The sequence below is a fragment of the Leguminivora glycinivorella genome, chromosome 7 (assembly GCF_023078275.1).
Source record: "Leguminivora glycinivorella isolate SPB_JAAS2020 chromosome 7, LegGlyc_1.1, whole genome shotgun sequence".
Taxonomy (NCBI): Eukaryota; Metazoa; Arthropoda; class Insecta; order Lepidoptera; family Tortricidae; genus Leguminivora; species Leguminivora glycinivorella.
In genome coordinates this window covers 4,915,130-4,936,587 of record NC_062977.1, presented here as the reverse complement: position 1 = coordinate 4,936,587, position 21,458 = coordinate 4,915,130, and the positions used below count along the sequence as shown (strand labels likewise).

Below are 21,458 nucleotides of genomic sequence, written 5' to 3'. Positions count from 1 at the left end.
TGATACCTACAGGTTTGGGTTGACTTATCACTCCATCGATCTGACAAGGGGCTATAAATAGACTAAATATCAATTGAAACTCGTAACACTGTACACATATTTTATGCAAAGCGTTTCATTTTCTTTACTTGTTGATATGCGGCGTTTTATATGCCATCAGCACCGTTTAACATATAAATATAGATGCGCCGTGGCACGTGGAGTCCCTTAGGATGTTGTTGTAAAGTTGCGATGTAACGTTCATGGAATGAAATGTGCTTATATTTTATTTATTTTTTTCGTCTGAGATCATTATTACCTCCTTTCCTCCTTTTCTCCGTTCGTTACTTTTAAAATATTATGAATTATTATTTTCTGGTCATTCTTCAGATTGTCATCATACTCGTAAAAGTAGGGTTGATTTTTTTGTACATTGGAGTGGGCTGGATGCCCAGAAGCTAGGAATTCTTGAAAACCTTTGAATGCAGAATTACTATTTTTTTTTTAAATAAAATAGTCATTAAAATAATTTTTAAGAAAAAAAAAACCGCCTTCCTTTGGGGTTCTGGTGATAAATACTTTCAAATGTTGGATTATGTTATCAATTCGTCTGTATATTTTTTAATGTTTGTTATTCGATATCTCCATCATTTCTGAACATATTTTGAAATCTGGATGATTCTGAAGTACTTACAGATGAGAATGATTATCAGAACGGAACTCTAACCAGGGGCGGCTCACTCTTCATCAGCAGTTCCACTGCACCAAATGTCACTGTTCTGGACGTAAGTGCATGCTGTTCTTATAAAAATACCAAAGTCACTATAAGTGTGCCGTTCAGATTTGAAGAGTTCCGTTCTGACCATCATCAGCAATTCCACTGCACCAAATATCACTGTTCTGGACGTAAGTGCATGCTGGTCTTATAAAAATACCAAAGTCACCATATGTATGCCTTTCAGATTTGAGGAGTTCCCTCGATTTCTCCAGGATCCCATCATCAGAACTGGGTTCTGAGAAAAATGGGACCAATCTGTATGCATATACATTCAATCAAAAAAAAAAATTTCAAAATCGGTCTAGTAACGACGGAGATATCGAGGAACAAACATTAAAAAAAAAAACATACAGACGACTTGATAACCCCTTCCTTTGAGATTTGGAAGGCGGTTAAAAAAGTAAAGGTAGGCACTTTCCCTTCATATCCTAAGGTCTTGAGACGCCTTGCCGGCGTATTATGCTTCCAATTTTATTACTTATCCACGTGGATAAGACATCTGTCACTCTCACACTGACGCTGCTGTACGCTGGCTGTACCTATATTATTTTATTTAGATATTTTTGTTGTTTGCATAAGTGTACACGGGGTGTAGAGGTAACTGAGCCTCTACCCATGAGTATTTGATTTAGAATACTCCAGAAAATGTGTGTAGTTTTTTGCTCTAGTACGTAACTGTTTGGGCGCTCACTTTCTCCATACAATGGATGTCATTTTCCGTGACATTGTCGCTATAGACTATTCTAAAACGTCTAAAACTTACAGTGGTGACTCTGAATGCGGCAGCAATATAAATAATCTCGCTAAATAAAATGTAAAAATGTAAAGAGTAAAGTGGCATAACGAGTTGAATATAACGCGTTGAATTTACTCGTAACGCGTTAGGCTCGCATTAACGGTATTTAAGCAAATTGGATGCTAATTCGACGGCCTGGTGGAAATTACAGCGACGTACGGAACTGAACGAGATCGCACTATTTCAGGCACTTTGGAAGTGGGTTGAAGGTAATTGGAGGTGTACAATTGGATATCTGAAACGTGGTATTTTTTATGGTAAAATGTGGTTTTAACGATTATCATGCTCTTATACATAAGTTAGAATTATTTTTCCTACCTTCAGCACTTGGTACCGGATAAATGGCCGTCGGACCGAATTAGAAAAATATTATTATAATATGTATATGAAGACATTCATGTCTGTTAAGCGTTGATACGAACTCTACTTGATGGGTAGATTATGTGTTACTCAAAAAATGTATCTTTACTATTATTGTAAATACCATAATCTTGCAATAAAAACATTTCTGATTCTGATACTGATACTTATATTAATACGTATAATCCTCGAGAAAATTAGGACTGGCAGCTCTGGGTTCTTGCTCTATTTAACTACAGATAGCAATATCATTTGCAAATATTGATATATATAACTTACCTAAAGTGGTATTTTTATGAATGACCTCTCTGTATATGGACGCAATTTATACGTCAATGTATTGCTTCGTAGTTAGACTAGATACAAGAAATTAACACTTAGAAATAATATGCATATAAAATATGCAATCTAAGATAAAAAATGCTTTTCATATAGTGCTACAAACTTAGTTCAGATTTTTTTTGTACAACTTTTAAAAATTGTTCTACCTATCAAGTTCAAAATAATTTTCCTAGAGTCTTTTTTCTACTCCCGAACTATTATTCGTCATTTACAGGGTCGTGCATAGATCTTTAAAACCCTACATAAAAGTCTATTCCCCAAAGCCAGTGTCCGCCGGCTTTCCGCGCATGCGCGCAGTATCTAAAAAACTGAAAACGCATTGTTTGGCTCTGTAACCATGGCAACGCCTTATAACGATACGGCGCGCGTGCGCGGGAAGGCTTTGGGCAGCTGAGCTGACAGTGCAAACCTTTGCGTCAAAATACAGGAAACAGTGTGAATTTCACGAAAGTTATTCAAGAAACCTATTAAAAACTAAGTGCATGGTCGTAGAAAAAGTATTGTATGCAACGGTGTTTAACTGAGTCAAAAAATACTCGTGGCGTCTTAATAACAATTTTCGGCTTCGCCTCAAATTGTTACCCACGCCACTCGTCTTTTTTGATATCCTTTAAACGCCTGTTGCATATAATACTATTTAAAGTTCTGCTTTTGAGATTTTTTCATATCACAGATGTGTATGACATGACATTTCTAGGTATTTAGCCATTTAAAAGAAACTACAAGGGGCTTTACAGACGTGGCGACTGCAACTGGCTTTACAGGGCCTAAGCCATAATTTAAAATTATATTGTGATTTTTATATGTATTTGTGGTTTATTTAATACTAAGTATGAGTTTCAACATTTTCAACTCAAGGAACTGAAATTAAGAGAAGGGACTCGGAAATTGGGTAAGATCAAGAGTCTGATGCAGATGCCGATGGCAGTATTGGATAAGATAAGATATGCGTCGATATTCCCTGTCTTTCTTTGTGTCTCTGACATGACTGCTGCTAGCTGTACTCTATTCATTAGGTTTTTATTTTATACACATACTTTATTTTTGTATCAAAATAAATGATAAATTGATATTGACCAAAAAGAATAAAGTACCTATCTGTTAGTCTTTAACACCCCGCATATACGTAATGCACAGCACAGGCCTCCGAAGACCGGCAGGGCAATCATGGTCGCGCGATAAATGGTATAACATCGGGCCGTCCCTATCGCACTTACAAATAGTGTGATAGGGCTGATGTTTTATCATTTATCACGCGACCATAATTGTCTGCCTGGAGGTATCGGCCTTTAGCCCTTCACACACGTCTTTGAATAATGTTTGCGGGGATAGACAGGCTGACGATTTCTAATCTAAGTATAGAAAAGTAACGCAAAATGAAGTGCAAAGTAATTTGAAATACACCTAGATAAACAATCAATTGAATAAGGAACGTTACCTACATATTTAGGATATAAATCAAACACAGTTTAGTTGCTTAAAATATGGTTACAAAGAATTTTTTACAGAGTATAAAATCTCTGTAAAAATTTTCTAAAGCTATCATACTCCTGTGTTCACGACATTTGTAACTAACAGAGTGCAATGTAGAACGTAACTAGAAGAACAGATTCTTGCTCACCCAACGGATGTGACATGAAAGAGTTCTGGGCCAGTCACTGGCAGATGTCAGCACGGATGATATTTCCGCGCCCGTCTCGCTGACAACTTTCCAATAAGGAGCTCAACTTGTGACGGGTCTAGAAGATCTGTGGACGATAAATTGGGGAATTGTATAGAATAGGACATACGCATTTCGAATGATTTTAGATATAACTATCTCCAATACAAGTACGCTCCGTACCTATTACATATACCTGTATACCTATTTTAACTCAGACTACAAGATGTGTAGTTTCTATTAGAATATAAATAAAAATTGACGTAAGAAATTTCACTTTACTAAAGTTAATAACAAAAAATATTTATACCGGATCCCACTGACAGTAGGGTATAAAAAAGTAAACTTAGAGTGTAAGGTAAAAATTTCGTGGTTTTACAAGATGATCGTAGTGACACTTTTAGAAATTAAGGGGTTGAAAGAAACCGAAATCGTGTCATTGCAGTGACAGGTTGCCAGCCTAATACGCCATAATTTAACACATATTTACCTAACTACTTACAATTATACCAACCAAACAAAAAGAAACGCTAACAACTACCAAGTCAAGAAAAAGTTTGCCTCGAAGAACTCCCTTCAGGCATTTTGATTATTCAATCTCAGTCTGGCATTTTTGCCGGCAAATCGAAATGTGAAGAAAGGTAAAAATATGTAAATGAGTTTCGTGCAGAAGACAATCTACTGTCGAGATGCTCTATAATTTCCTCAGGGAGTCTGTAAGGCCGGCCTCTATGGGCTAGCGAGACTATTCAAACATACATACATATACTGCGACTGCTACAAGCGACTGATATTTGGATCATGTTGACTAGATAGCATTTCGCCCACGCCAATACCTAGAGGGACATGTTCGAGCGAAATGCAGGAGGACTGTAACATAACTCCATAGCCAGAGGTCAGAAAAAAGGAGGGGGGATGGGGAGGGGATAAATGACTAAACGAGATCTGTGTTCTGAACTCAGTATCAAATTGCGGGTAAGAGAAACGTGTATTTTTGAAAGTATTTTAATGATTTAAATGTTTCAAATTTATGTCGTTTTAGCATACCAAAAAGGTACAAAGGAACTCTTATGATGCGACTCTGTCCGTCTGTCATCTTTCTAAATATCTCGAGAACTGCTTATGCTAAAAATTTGAAATTTGGATTAGTGATGAACATTTATATACTCTACAAAATGAAAGCATTATTTAATTAAATACCTATTTAATACTTGTAATATGAACATTATGAACACATTTTAAGGTTTAAGGTAAGTATGTGCCAGCATTGATGGAAGTCTAAATGGTAGACTAACAGAATTTCATCAAAAAATAATAATTAGATAAGTAAATGTAGTGAGTCAATGTTGTCTTATATATTTAGAAGTCAGAATGAATACAATTTTTCCAACAAAAATAGAAAGAATGTGTTCCGATATATTTAGCTACTATTCGTTTTGTATTGATGTTATCTTTACGAAATGAAAACGGGTATATTTTTCGTAAATATTACATGATAAATGCTAATTAGAACATGACACTAATCTAACATAATTAGGCGTAACGTCCCATTAATAATGCCCGATAATCCAATTGGCAATTGAGACAGTGTTCCGACAGCTTAACTAAATGACATTCTGTATATGGAGCTCATGCATTATGGAACATTCCATGAAATAGTCTACCGTTGTCTCGTTCAGTCACCACCAGATAAAACTGAGCGGCCAGGGGCCCGTTTCTCGAAAGGTACAAGCCTTGTATTACAAGTGCGCGAACTGTCAAATCGTATGGGTTGTCATGGAAACACACTTGTAATACAAGGCTTGTACCTTTCGAGAAACGGGCCCCAGGGCGCGCAAAAGTATCTTAATACACCTTACCGACTTGACCGATGTATCTGTATTCTGTAGCGACTGTACAAATGTAAATTTTCGAAAAATTGGCTGGTGCAAGAAGATCTTTATGGTACTTATGACGCCGAAAAAAAATTCAGTGATATCGACCAAATTTGATAGACTTCTGACAAGAAATGGAGAGAAATAAGAATAAGTATTTTGTAATACAGGCGTATATATTCGAGCCGTAGCAAGCAACAAATAAGTGCTACGCCGTAGCTCAAAGTACTCGTATTAGTGCGTTTTAACATTATCCGATCCGATATCGGATGTCGGACCGATATCCCATACATTACAGGCACCATCTTGGATTTTTCTATTGAAATCCTTCCGACATCCGATATCGGATCGGATAATGTGAAAACGGTCTTATACTTACTTACTATCTACTACTAGCATAGCATGATCTACCCTTTCTTAACTAATTATTTCTTACTTTACTCACCTATGTATTTGTAGTAGGGTACATTGGGGTAATTTCGAAAGTCATATAAAATCACCATTATTTCCATCATATCAAGATTCCCCTTTCGAAATTACCCGAGCATTTCTGTTTCGAAATTACCCCAATGCACCCTATTGTCAAAAAATAAAGCGTAAGACAATACATTTCATGAAAAAAATATGACTTTTATTTTCTATATTTTCAATCTACTAACAATTTTAAGTACGTGAGAATAAATCTATTGTCTACATTACAGAATTCTAGCCATCTGTCTTTTTTATTAAAATACTATGCAGTAAAAAACACAATCACAATTTCACTGTGACCTCGATGTCAACAGTGAAATTGTATGTGTAATATTTGTAACCGAATGTAGTTTATACTGTATGTTTATGCAAAAGTTACAACCCTTCCAGAACCTGAGGCAAAGTTAACCCAACTCTCAACCACTACGATATAAACAATGGAATTTCTCGCTACTTTTGGGAAAATTTGCTCATAAAAGTTTGTTGAAAACTTTAAGGGTACACTGAGATTTAGAAGATCACGGGACGAATATTGTTTTATAAATAAATAAATATTTTAATATTATAGGACATTCTTCTTACACATATTGACTGAGGCCCACGGTAAGCTCAAGAAGGCTTGTGTTGTGGGTACTCACTTACTCAGACAACGATATATATAATATATAAATACTTATATACATAGAAAACATCCATGACTCAGGAACAAATATCTGTGCTCATCACACAAATAAATGCCCTTACCGGGATTCGAACCCGGGACCGCGGCGCAGCAGGCAGGGCCACTACCGACTGCGCCAGACCGGTCGTCAAAAAGTGTTTTAATGAATCATTCGGTGTTATTCTGAGCTCGGGTCTAGTACAGCGAATAATAATTAAGTTTTATAGTTGTTAAGAACGAAAATGGATTGCATGTAGCGCAGAAGAGAATGTTAAGATCATGGAGGAATATTAGTTAGTTATTAGTTATTTAACCTTTATTGCACAACATAAAGTACAAATGGCGAACTTAATGCCTTGAGGCATTCTCTACCACAGTCAACCATTGGACCAAACAGAAACTTACAATTGGTGCGGAAAATAAAACAGAAATTTAAATAGATATAAGTCACTATCTAAATACTATATGCATCATCAATATACATACATAAATAAGTACAATCATATACATACATAAACTAACTAAAATATATAATATACATATATATAGTACCCATTTAACCATTACTGTCTAACAACGTTGGTGTACCTTAGAGATGTGTCAACCCGGTTTGCCAACCCGGTTCAAACTGAGTTAGGCTCAACTCGGCCCGACTCGGTTTGACAGTTCACCAAACCGGTTTCAACGAGCAGACGGAACGCAGCCGAACGAACGTACCGATCGGTCCCACTCCCACATGACTCGACTCGAAAAAGTTGATAACGAAACCGGCAATATCGGCATCGGAACTGCAAGCCAGCGACTGCAAGCAGGATAGCTGTAGGTACTTTCGCGCGGAAGTGGCGCCACGGCCAAAATCTGAAACACGTTCGCGGTCCGACCGGGCGTGCGCGCTTTGGGTTGAAATCAATTATAACAGATGGTGCTCTTTTTCCTAATAATAAATGCATATAGTATTTAGATAGTGACTTATATCTATTTAAATTTCTGTTTTATTTTCCGCACCAATTGTAAGTTTCTGTTTGGTCCAATGGTTGACTGGTAGAGAATGCCTTAAGGCATTAAGTTCGCCATTTGTACTTTATGTTGTGCAATAAAGGTTAAATAAATAAATGCGAAAATATAACAGTTTACAACTGTAATTAAATGCTCCCGCTCTTCTGCCGTTGCCGCTCTTGCCGATATTCTGTGTTTTCTGTCTCGTCTGTGTCTCTGAAATGAAATGAAATATATTTATTTGCATTAATTTAGTTTTAGTTTAGCTATAAATAAGGGAAGACTCCATACGAGTACATCGTTAAATGCGGGTTATTTGTAGTGACATCTAGCGAATCACGCGTAAGCATAAATTATCAGTACTGCTGCTACTTGTCAATAGATATCGCGACGAACGAAGAGTCTAACTAATGCTCACCAATTTTTAGCTAATATTACAATAGTATTAATCAGTATTCTGTTTTCAATTCCTTCTGCTTGTAATATAAGTTGTAAACTGTTCTAATATTAAATTGTTGGCAGACGAGACACTGTTGACACATAGTATCGAGTAGTGGTACTGATAATTTACACTATTTGACGCGTGGTTGACGCGTTATTGTCGCTAGATGTCACTACAAATAACCCGCATTTACTTATGTATGGAGTTACAACTCTGTTCCCTTACTTATTCCTCTATGGTTAAGATGGATATGTGGTGTGCCGAGAATGGGTAAGATTCAGTATAAGCTTGAAAGTTGCTCCTATGTTAGATTAAGTGAAGAGTGAATCGTCTAGCGGGCATGTGATACGGAGAAATGTAAGTCATGTGACGAAAAATATATGATAATTAAGAATGAACGTTGAAGGTAAAAACGGAAAAAGAAAACCGAGTAAAAGGTTTTTTCACCACACCAACTGGTAAAGGCTTACTTTGCTATTACAAAACAGATAGCAAAATTGCATTTTATCCACAAGAGTGCAAAGTAATTTCATACAAATTTTAACTTTATATCTTGAGCTGGCTGGTAGAATTTACCTGTAAATGATGATTTTGAATCATAAATATAGAATAAATTGATAGATTTGATCGTATTGGTGTGGTGAAAAATGTTGTGTTTCACTCGGCGGCAAAGTTTGTTTAACCTTCGTGCTTTGAAACCCTCGCAACGCTCAAGATTCTACTTTTAGAAGCCCTCGCTACGCTCGCGGTTCAATATTGGGATCATTCGCTTGCTCGGGTATCAATATTGGCACGTGCGGTTAAACAACGACTTTGCCCCCTTGTAAAACAAATAACTATTATTAATTTGAATTTAGAATACGTCAACAATCAGGAAAGCGTGCCTATTTTGTTTGCATTGTGTTGCAAATAAATACACACAAAACACAATTTATGTAAACGTGTGTATGTCCAATATACAAAATATTCCAAAACAGTATTTAACGTGTTTCATACACAAGCTACACGGAATGATTAGGTACTTTCGAAGAGTAAATATAAATATTATACCTACATCCACTTGTAACCGCGAAAAAATCTTACCACATTTACTCAAGTAGAGAAAAAATTGCAATGTCAATCATAAAGTTGCAGAAAAGAACCATAAAAGGCCCATCATCACACAATTTGCAACAAAATATTCATCGTACCTTGATTGGGCGCCATCTGGCGTCTCCCACTCCCAGCTTAAAAGATTCATCTTTGACCGGCCTATTAATGCTGCGGTACAAAGAAGAAGCATGAAAGGGTGTCATCGCCGCAGCCCGGAAGATTGATGACAGTTTCTCTCAAATATATCCATTCATATTGAGCTCGAGAATAAAAGTTTGCTCCGCGTAGTTATTGCCTGAGCTGGATTTCCTTAGTTATTGGAAATTATTCCCCATTCATTGGTGTTGCGCGTAGGGTTGCAAAAAACGGTTTATTTTCTGGCATGAAAAAAAAAACATGAAAAAAAAAAAAAACTGTGAAAAAAAAACAGTTTTTTTTCTGAAATAAGTATGTTTTTTTTTCTAAAGTACGAAATCTCAAAAAGTGCAAAGTAGATAATACTTTTATACGGTTTTTGAGACTTTATGTTAACTATTAAACGAATTTTTATTTAATAACTTTAATTTCTGGTCTTCTAAAACTGACATTTACGAAAGCTGTAGTTGGTAGTTATCTCTATTTACTGTTGGCAATACCACCGCTTCTTCAGGCTCCACGCCGCGTCGGGGATTCCCCAATAAACGTTTATATGCACTGAAGTTAATAGAATTAACGTACGTTATTGTTATTGAAACGTTACAACTCACGAAAAACCGTTATTTTGAATTTTTTGTTCATCTGAAAAAGAAAAAAAAACATATTTAAAAAAACCACGATGCTCGGTTTTTTTTTCATGTTTTTTTTCATAAATGTAAAAAAAAATGTTTTTTTTTTCTATTTGCAACCCTAGTTGCGCGTTGGAAATTATCTTCAAGCTGCGAGGGTTTATGGGGTAGGAAAATGTTATTATTTATACTAAGGGGCATAAAACATGTGCTAGTGATTGAACGTAATCCTGAGGAGGGTCACCAATATTGTCCTAATATTATGTAAGTATAAGGACTATAAGGAGGTATGCCATTTAACGTTTGCAGTGTATATCGTAATATATAAACAGTCTTCTGGAGGCTACGATGGGTATGTACTCGTTTATACGGGCTTTTTGATGAGGTGTAAAATAGGCCCTTGTGGCATTGTTAATATGTAGTTATTTTAATTTAGAAAAATAAAATTTGTTTTTATTCATAAAAATATGTACAGAGAGAGATTATTGTTTTTTTTATGAGGTAGGCGGAAAACGAGCAGACAGTTCGACTGACGGCAAGCGATCACTGCCGCCCATGGACACCCGAAACACCAGCGTACGTAGCCGAATGGCACAAACGCACACGAAACGAAACACTCGTAGATATCTATCTCTATCGCTCTTGCGTATTGGCGCGACAGAGCCAGACTACCTTTCGCAGCGTTTCGTTATCGTTTGGCGTCGCAGAAATGACATTTGGCTATGGGGCCTGAAGTGTTGGAGGTGCGTTGCCGGCCTTTAATATGGTTGTAAGCTCTTTTTTGGAGGTTTTGAAGATCGTATCGGTCCGGAAACACCACAGGCGACAATTCCTTACACAGTTTAGCTACACAGTTTTTGTATGGTTACGTTAAGAAATAAACAAATCTAATACGAACTAACTGCCTAACTAACGCAAAGCTGTAAAAAAAATTACAATGTTTCAAACTGTTATTGCATTTGCTAGTACACGGTTCAAAGCACGCAGCATTATCATGGGGCCAAATGAATCCATATTGATGAGCTGTTTTGAATTCGAATAGATTGCAGGTGCCTCACGTAGTTAATTTTGGAGCTCGGGGAATAATAAATTCGATCCTGAGGAAATTGGACTGTACCCATTAATGAGGCAAAATGTAATTTACAGATTGAGGGATTTTGGCAATGATTGGATAGTAGAAACACAGAATTACAGACATATACCCTTGTAAGTAAATAATATCAAAAATGTATACCCACGGACTGTAATTGTTGGGCCATTTAGAGGCCACAATAATGTTGTCATGTCATAGTTACGTGACGTGTCCAGTATAAAATAGGCTAGAAATGGATCAACAATCAAAGTCCGTGACCGTACTGCCACAAAGTATAATAAAATATTTGTATTTATGCTGCAAACTTTGCTTAGAATGAAAAGTCAATACAAAAATTTAAACAATTTACAAATATAGAACGTTTTAAAACTGGATTTCTCTGAAAGAGATCAGGGTGATTCTCCGAGACCCTAATTTTCAATGTCCGGAGGCTTATTTCACTGAAAACTTTAGTTTAAAATCCTGTTTTTTTTTTAGAGATACTTTATATCTCTAGTCGACTGGGACATCGATTAGCTTTAGTATAAGGTCATTGTAATTTTTTATATTAAAAAAATATATCCGTTATTCTTACTACTCTGTCGTGTCCGTTCTCCATTTTTCTCTAAACATGTGCTGATAACTGCAATTCAGTCAACTTAACGAATATTTTGATTGAGTACATGGATACATTATTAGTTACTACATTACTAAAATTTAACAAGAAATATTAAGTATAATATTTTTTATCTATAATTTTGTATTTAAAATTTAGGAAATAAGAGATGTCCGCGACAAAATTCTTATTTCTCTGGTGCGGGTTTTATTCGCCTGTATCGTAAACGTATTGAAGATTGTAGACAAACTTCCCCCCGCGGGGAATAATCAGTCACGCTCGGAACGTGGTACGAGGTGGAAGTGTCGGCTGTTGCACGTGGCTCCGGAATTACGAAGGTAAATATCTTATTCCTCTGCCCGTGGTTCAGGTATCATTCTTATTACTCTGTTCGATTTGTGTAACTTTTAAAAATGTACTTTTTTGCTTAATTAATTGCTTTAAGTACTATCTATTCATATTATTAACGACAGCCGCGTTGTATATACACATTATGAATCATTGGTTTTTTTTCGATAATTTCTTATTCCTCTGTCCCTTATTCCTATGGGTTTTGGACAATGGAATAAGAATTTTTTAAATTTTTCTTGTTTTTCTTAACTGACTTTCAAAAAGAAGAGTAGTTATCAAGTGATTTCCTATATTTTAAAGTACCTTAATAAAAAAACTTAGATCTTTTTAAAAATATTAATAAAAAAAATTTAGATCTTTTTAGCACCTAGTGCAGTCTTTAAAGTCTGAATATTTTGAACAAAATTAATATAAAATAAAATGTTAAAAATATTCTAGAATATTTTTTGATAGTTTTGTGAAAAAAGTACAATTTATATAATTTATAAATATACATAGTTATGTCTAAAAATTATTTAACAGTATGTTTTTGTTAACCTATCCTGACTTATCAGTGTAGGGTTCCGTAGTTTTTATTCCTGAACCTATCAAGTTCAAAAAATTTCCTAGAAATTTTTTATTCCTCTTGTGATTTTTTTTTATTTTTTAAAATAGGGTTCAAAAATAGAGGGGGGGGAATTTATTTTATGAATGAGTTCGAAAATATAAAAATATGGGCCAAAACCATAGTTATGTCTAAAAATAAATCAATTGTCGTGACAATAGTATTGTACCAAATTTATTGGTCAAATTTCCGCGGACGGACGGACGGACGGACGGACGGACGGACGGACGGACGGACGGACGGACAGACAGATGATATGGCGAAAAAATACGGAAAAAAGGACAGAGGAATAAGACGAAAATCGCTGTCTCGTAGAATGACCCCTCATGAAAAACTGGAAGAAGAGTATGGAAAAGGTTTTAGAGAAGAATATGGAAGTACCTAAGCGATACGATCGCCTGTTGTTACCTCTGTTTAATTTGTTTTTGTTTCTTGTGCATTACTTGTAAACTATGTGAGGTGTGCAATAAAGAGTATTGTATTGTACCTTTAGCCACATCTCGGACACTAGCGATCAAATGTATGAAAGGAGCGCGTTCCTAGCACACAGTCTAAGCTCGTATAGGTGAACGCGTACCACGCTTGTATGAGATTGACTGTTCGCATTTTTGACAGGTGGTAACTGAGAGGTAACCGAGAGGGGGGGGGCGCTTTCAGCGGGGAGCGGGAGTGGCCATACTGTACGATAGTACTCTTTACTATACTGTGCTTTAGCAATGGCAGAACAAAAGCTAAAATCTTTACTACTCCAAATATTCCGACCAACAGCAAATCGAATGAAGTACTCCTGGTTGTTCCCCAAATAAACGAAACGAAATTAAAAGCAAACATGACGGCGAACTACCTTATTTACTGAACGTTTCTAATCAACTGCCTCGCAGGTTACCTTGGCTTTGTTTACTGCCTGTTTATTGTAAGACTTGTGTCGTGGGACCAAGGTGTGTATTTTCTTTGATCTTAGTCTAGGAATAGGCTGTTGCTCTATAATATATCAAATCTAATTTATCTTTGCCTTTAGATTTGAAGCCGTTTACTTGTGAAACAAAGACGATACGATACACAGAAAGCCATGATATATAATATTTGTACAAGCTCTTACACTAATTAGATAAATAAATTGGAACTATTCTTTGTACCTGAGGTCAAAAGGATAATTTACTGAGCTCGTGTCCAAAATTACAATAGAAACTAAAGCCGAAAGTTAAAGGAGAACTTTACTTACCGAGTACGGTTAGTCACTCCGCAGGGACCGCACGTTAGTCGCACTTCGTTTTCATGTTCCGGGGCATTTTGGTTTTAATGTAATATAACTTTTTAGTCACTAGTTTGGATAAAATGAAGAAAATCATAGCAAGATATGCGCAGCTTTTGTGAATTTATGATTCATTTGACAAGTGTCACTGAAGACAAGTTTTTTTTATTGGCTTTTATTTACACTCAAAGGTTATGACAGATGGTGCCACCGTGGTGCCACCCTATTAATTTAGTTCATGCGAGAAGATGATATGTTTTTTCTCTCTCTCACACATATGAATGACAGTGACATGTCTAGACACTTGCACAGATGTTTCACAGGCGCCGCCTGGCGGGATAAAATGTCAGTGTGCCTCCTCATTGAAAACCGAAATGGTATGAATGATAAGCTTTGCTTTTTACACTAAGTTTAAAACTCTCGGGTCTTTCGAGCCCGGTCATTTATAAGGCGTGCGTAGGGATATAGATCTAACAAGTAGAGGCCGTTTGGAGAGCTTTGATGTCATGTAGAACGGCTGCTGAAACTCATTCACAGGTGCACGCGTGGGGCCGAAGCCAACGCGTGTACACCGAGCGGATGTTGCCCTTGCCCATCTGGGACACACGCAGAGGCAACAAGTTATTATTAATGGAATCTAAAATGAACTGGTCTATTTTGATTGATTTACTGGGCTTGGATAAGAAACCGGAGCCTAATAAAACGGATCCAATTTTATTTCCGGCAACGGTGACTCGTCCCCACAAGATAACTTCGTTATTATTAGAATAGTTTTTTATTTAGAAGATAAAACGGGTTAACTTCGTTTAGGTTTTATGAAGCGGAATTATCATAGACTAATCCAATTCTATTATTTTTGATTTGACTAGCATTCTGCACCAAAGTTCTGCACTATTGAGGTCGGTTAAGTTTTAATTTTACATCATAGCAACTTGTCATAAGTCATAATTAATGTGACAGTCTATCGCTGCTGCATGTATCGCTGCTATTCTTAGAAAGTAAAATAATTTACCAACTTAAGTTTAAACTTCAGTTTATAACTAGATTAGGTTGAGGGTGAGGGTCTGGTTAATGAAACAAGTTTCTCTTAGACTTTGCCAAAGAAAACTCACAAGCCTATTATTGTGTTAGGTACATGTTTTACGTTTTAGTAACAGGTTTAAGTTATTTTTCCCCTCACTAGCTAGGAAACACGTGTTTTGTCCTTTAATACCAGCGGGTAAAAACGCATTTTATCCACTAGTGGATAAAGTAATTTGACCTTGAATATAGGCAAATTTTCTGCTTTAAAATTGATAAAAGTTGGTTAATCTAGTGTTATTCCAACTCGTCAGGTACATAAAAACAAATATATTTAACCGTCCACGCGCTAATTCTTATTCTCAGAAAATCAGAATTCACATTATTTGTTTCAGAATACCACATCGCTGTCAAAATAATCTTCATCATCACAATCAAACTGACTGACTGCGACGTCGTCACCGATACACCAAATGGCATCATCACCGGATTTCAAAGAGACTCGTACTCCATAAAAGACATACCAGAGCCAGAGAGTTTGCCCGTACTAACGGGTAACACTACATGTCGCATCTCGGAGTATCAATGTACTAATAAGAAATGTGTTCCGATAAACCGATTCTGCGATGGGAGTAACGACTGTGGGGATTCGTCGGATGAACCCAGGCACTGCACACGTGAGTTATATCTTTATTTTATTTTTATACAAAGCGATTATAAATCGCTTTCTCTCTGTCTCTTTAGTCATATATGTATAGATCGAGGAAAATAGTTTTATCACGTAAGCTGTTAGTATAGATAAATCCATATCGATTATCGCTGATGCGTTATAAATTAGACAATAAACGTATACCATCTGTTTTTTACGGAGAAATATGCCTCTTTTTGGATTCATTATTTAAAATTTAGGTCAAGTTCTGCGGAAATAAAATTGAATTACTGCGCCAAGTTGCCAAATTCTGGTGCCGGAATGGGCAAAATTGATAGATGACCTGTCTTGGCACGTAGTTAGATTAGTAAATTTATTTGCTTGGATTATATATATATATAATACGATGAGATTGTGGGCCTTTTAAGAACTAAGCATTTAAAATGGTGTAACTAGAGAAGAGATTTAAATGTAAAGTGTTCCTATCTTTTATTGCAATCTATTGATTATCACGGATTGACAAAATAATTGTTTTATTATGACTAACAGTTAGTTATATTAATTAAACAAAATAAGAAATAAAATAAAAATGGATTGCCTGTAATTTTAATAGCTTATCATCGCTTAACTAACAAGAACACTTTAACCGCAAGTGTCCGCAAATGGGGAAAAATAATCGTCTTAAGTAGGTCGTCGGACATAAGTAATTCTAGTTCCCAACACATACAGAACATTCGCGTCCAGTTGACCAAGATAAATTTACCTTTGTTCTTGGAAATACTACCCGTAATTATTAGATGGCGCTGATCGCAAAACGGACGCGTTCAATTCAGATTACAAAGCCTACAGCTATGAGTAATTGAGTACAAATTGTTGACACTCTGTGGCGAAAACAGACATGCAACGGACCAGCAACAATTGAGTCTTATAGAACTAAAGTCAGCAACATCCAATACAATTGTAAATACAATAAAGTAATATTGGATGTTGCTGACTTTACTTCTAGAGGTATATGATTCAATTGTTATTTTGGTTACCGGCCGTTGAGGCTGTGTTCTGGTTGTTTGTGGTCCACATAAATAGTACGGTCTTGCCAGAAGATCAGGGGGGCTACCATGAAGTGCTAAAACCATTCAGTTTAGGTTGAGAGATAGGGACGGAGCCATGGAACTGCTACAGCTTTTTCCCTTTCTCTCGACCTAAACTGAACGGCTTTAGCACTTCATCTTAACCCCCCCAGCACTGACTGACTTTACGGTCAGCATTATGCTGTGTCACGCCTACCGTCTAATAAATGATTTGATTCTAGATTCAAAGGTCAAACTAACACTGGTTCAATTTGACAACAGTGTACTGTAAGTAGAAAGAATATCGTTCCAGGTGGGTCGATACGAGGAGTGCCTGAATTGGCACGACTCCGAGCCTGGCTCTGTGCGAGGCCAAATGGCCGGTCAATAATGAATACGCATTACAGCAGAGCGCTCATTACCTTCATAAAAAATTAAATTAGTTTTATATGGGCTAAGCTAATAAAAATACTATCCTCATATTATATTTTATATTAGGATCAAGTTGCGTGAACAGATAATAATTCAACAACAACAAAGGTTGTGATTAAACTCAAACTTTTTCGAACCAAGAACAAGCCTTTTTCGTATTTTCCCAGAACGTTCAACTTGTGGAATGAGCTACCTTCTGAGGTGTTTCCCTTGCGCTATGATATCGGATTTTTCAAGAAGCAGGTATTTAGGGTGCTCAGAGGTCGCCAACGCATAAGTGGCTCCCCTTATGTTGCTTATGTCAATAGGCGGCGATGACTGCTTACCATTAGGCGGCTCGTTTGCGGCCTATATCATAAAAACAACTGATTGAGGATCACGTGTGTAATATGTGGCTGTATAAGGTTCGATTGTCCCAAATCTATCACTGGAACTAAAACCTTTGGTAAATTTATCCTTTCTGCGTGGGAAGTTTCAAAGTTTGCTAAAAGGTCACTCGTGCAGAGTAAGATAGTTTCAACCCTCAGGTCATAGCTATTCCCTTTGGTGGGTTACTTTTAGTTTAATTAGCAAAACTTTCGTAGGCTTATTTTGTTACCAGTATAAAGAATGTATCGTTAAGTATGAAGACAACTTTGAGTAGCCGTATTTATTTGCTATTAGATTTTTTTCTTATAACAAGACATGGGCTTAATAAGGCACATAATAAGGTACACATTTTGTCCTAGAAGCTCGACGTAAAGCATATGGTTTAGACAGTATTGACTTAATCCTCCCGAGTACCAATTACGATTCCGGACAAATGCTACTAGAAAATTCACAAAGTGCGTAAAAGACGATACGATTGCGAAAAAAAATTGTACGGTGCGAACCTCAACGACACATGATCCACAAAGCAGAATATCTGGACATAGTCTAGCCACTGTTATTTAAAAAAAATAAAGTTCAGGATCTGTGTATGGCGGCCATTTAGAGAATGTGGCATGGTGCTTACTCTAACTCCGACTTTGATGTCGAATTTGACTATCATACACTGTTTATATTGATCTGGTTTAGGCACTGTTCAAACACCATGAATGTCAATTAGACTTTGGCCTATGGCTAATTTTTTTATCTGTTTCTCTCATCCTGCTCGCATCAAAAATTTACGGCAATCCGGAACGTTGCCCAAAATTGCGTTTTATTAATTTATATAAATTCACCGCATTTATTCCTTCCTTTGACCTTGAAACGGAAACTCGTCGACATGTGCATCCTGCCTGTCCTAACCTACGGTGCTCAAACGTGGTCACTCACCGAGGCGCAAAAGACCAAATTGAAGGTTTGTCAAAGAGCTATGGAGCGTAGCATTTTAGGAGTAAAACGGATTGACCGAATCTGAAACTCTACGCTGCGCTCAAAAACACGCATTATTGATGTTGGAGTCAAGACCGCCAAGCTGAAATGGGACTGGGCAGGCCATTTTTGCCGTATGCATCCACAGAGGTGGGCTAAAGTAGCCACAGTATGGATGCCGCAAAACGGACGAGGATCTGGCAGGCCCAGGCGGAGATGGCGGGATGACCTGGACGTGTATCTCAACAACTGGCCGGAGATCGCCCAGAACCGGGACGAGTGGAAATCTAAGGGGGAGGCCTTTGCCCAGCAGTGGGACACAATATAGGCTTGTAATAATAATTATTCTACAAGTACCCAATTGGAAAACCATGAAGAGGACTCTTAAAGAATATATTTTGGCAGCATATTAACCTTTGTTTGTTGAAATCGTACAAAGAGTCATTGAAATATTCTCAAATTAAGCGAGATAGGGGGTTGTCCGAAATTTATTTGCTAGACCTTAATGAAAGTACCATAAAGTCCCTAAAATAAAAAAAATATCAGACCTTCTTATATCAAATAGTGCTTACCAATACCTTCAGATCATACTCTCGGAACATAATAATACAAAATTATGCACATGTCAACATTTAGACGAGGTTTGTTTTGTCCTTATACTTAACGATACAGTCCTTAGAAGCGGCAATGATGTTCAGAATTAGATTTCACTCTTAATAAAATTAGATGAGCATACTAAAGGCTGTTGAATTAACGTACTTAACCCGCATTAATTTAGTCATGGCAGAATGCATTCCCATTTTGTTCAGTTGAGCTAGCTGCATACCAATTTACATAAAGACTCATAATGCAGATCCCGCCGGTAACGAGAGTCCCTGCCTCCCCGGACATGTTTAACGAGTCCAAATCGTCGGATCAGGGTACCTAGCCAACATCACAATTGCTTACGCTTCGGGAGCTAGCTTTTCTATCACTCTTCTGAAGTGGGGCGTTAGAGCAGACTGAGATTTGATCGCCACGTAGCGTCTACTATTGTCACTTCGGCTAAACCGGCTGGCTGTTTCTTTGTGTTACATTGACTGTGTGAGCGCGTACGAACATAGTATAGTAAAGGATGATGCGATAGACCGAACTGGGTCCGGACTAGAGTTTCCTGAGTTCCATTTTCTGTGGAAAGCATCACGTGATCGCCTGTAACTGTCGCTCGCCAGAAGCTTTGACCAGATCCGGCCTAGTGCAACATATGTTATCCTTAATGCGACCTTATGATTCTCACTATACTAAATTCGAAATGAATCTACATTTTACTTCGCTAAAACATGTAAAACGATGCCATCCTAGGACCTAGTATGATCTTAATTGACTGAATATATAGTTAATTGTCACTTTGACACACTAATTTAACTACAGCTTGTTGTTACCATCGGGGTTTAATTTTCATAGCTGCTTTACAATTCTTTAATATTTCCTTATTAATAATGTTGATTAGGTATAAATATTATACATTTAAGCTTCAGTGTCTCCATTTTGTAAAGCTTTGAATGTCGATCGTGTCCGGTAAGCAGTTAGAACACCACCCATTGGACTTTGTGAACTGGCCGTGTAAATTAGTGCCACAAAATTTATCCAGGGCTCTCGGCAGCCGGTTGGCATAATTGTTGCATTTGAAGCATAACTGTAGGTTAGATTAGGAGTATTCAGTCTAAGGTCAGGTCAAGTTCAGAGTTGCTGTTCTAAATTGTTGCGACGCCTGAGATTCAATCGCAACCAGGTCAGAATATTTTGACAAATATTAGAATAAGATATGATGATTGTGCTTATAAATGTGATTGTGCCTCCTTTCGGTCTTCTTTTAATCTATCGCCACTCGTTTCAAATTTTCTTCTTTTCTGCACTTGTATCGAAGTGTACTAATTTGAATAAGTACAAATGGTGCTACATTGTCGCACTAAACCGAGAAGTAGACGAAGTAGTGCTTTAATATTGATTTATGACGAAGAAACAAGTATCTAAACGAACTACTCGTCGTGCGAGTTTCATTGTGTTGCCCAAGATAAGAACCCAGTTAGGAAAAAAAATGTTTACGTATGAAGGTGCACAGCTTTATAATAAGCTACTGTCTAATTTAAGAGACATAGGCTCATTCAATATATTTAAAACTAAATTATCGCAACACAAGAGTACATTTGTCGTCGTCGTCGGACGTCCTCTTTTCCGCACTTTTATCGTAATGTGCTTATTAGTCTATTATTACAATTCGGTAGCCATTTTAAAGGAAAAAATATATACTGATTTTTCCCCCAACTTTAAGGCTAAAATTATCCCGTTGGAGTGTGTTTGCGTCCGCTGCCCGTCAACTTCGGGTCCCTCGTGACAAGCATAAGTAATAGAAATTTATTTTCACTTTCTCCGCCGAGACTATGGCAAAGTTGCGTTTTAATTTCGTATTTAGAACGGATTTTAATGGATTAAGGAATTCGTGGGCGGCGTCGAGGATAGATAATTAATCTAGATGTTTTATAGGTCACTTACCTACCTAAAACCTATCCAAAACAAAAAAAAAGAAGATAAGGTAATAAATAACAATGTTTTTATCGACGGAAAAATGTTATTTATGAATGCAACTTCTATGATCTTTCACATTCTTTTAAGCATTTAGTTAATATGAAAAATAATATCAAACTTATCTCAAGATTATTTTTCCGTAACAGCAAAATTTCCTTTGATAAATTATTGCCCACGCCACGCGTAAACATATTACCTGACGCAACGTCTAATCTTTGCCCGTATACCTGATCGACCTCGACCTTTCGATCGCCGAGAGTAATGGGTGTCTTTATCCCCC

At 36.9% G+C, this 21,458-nt stretch overlaps 1 protein-coding gene across 1 annotated transcript in view; it reads left to right on the top strand.

Annotated features, from left to right (window-relative positions):
• LOC125227725 overlaps positions 1-21,458 on the top strand; it is a 163,897-nt gene that overhangs the window by 19,541 nt on the left and 122,898 nt on the right. Inside the window, exon 2 of the mRNA XM_048132028.1 lies at positions 15,526-15,807. Coding sequence (XP_047987985.1) covers positions 15,526-15,807 — 282 coding nt within the window. The remainder of the gene's footprint in view (positions 1-15,525; positions 15,808-21,458) is intronic.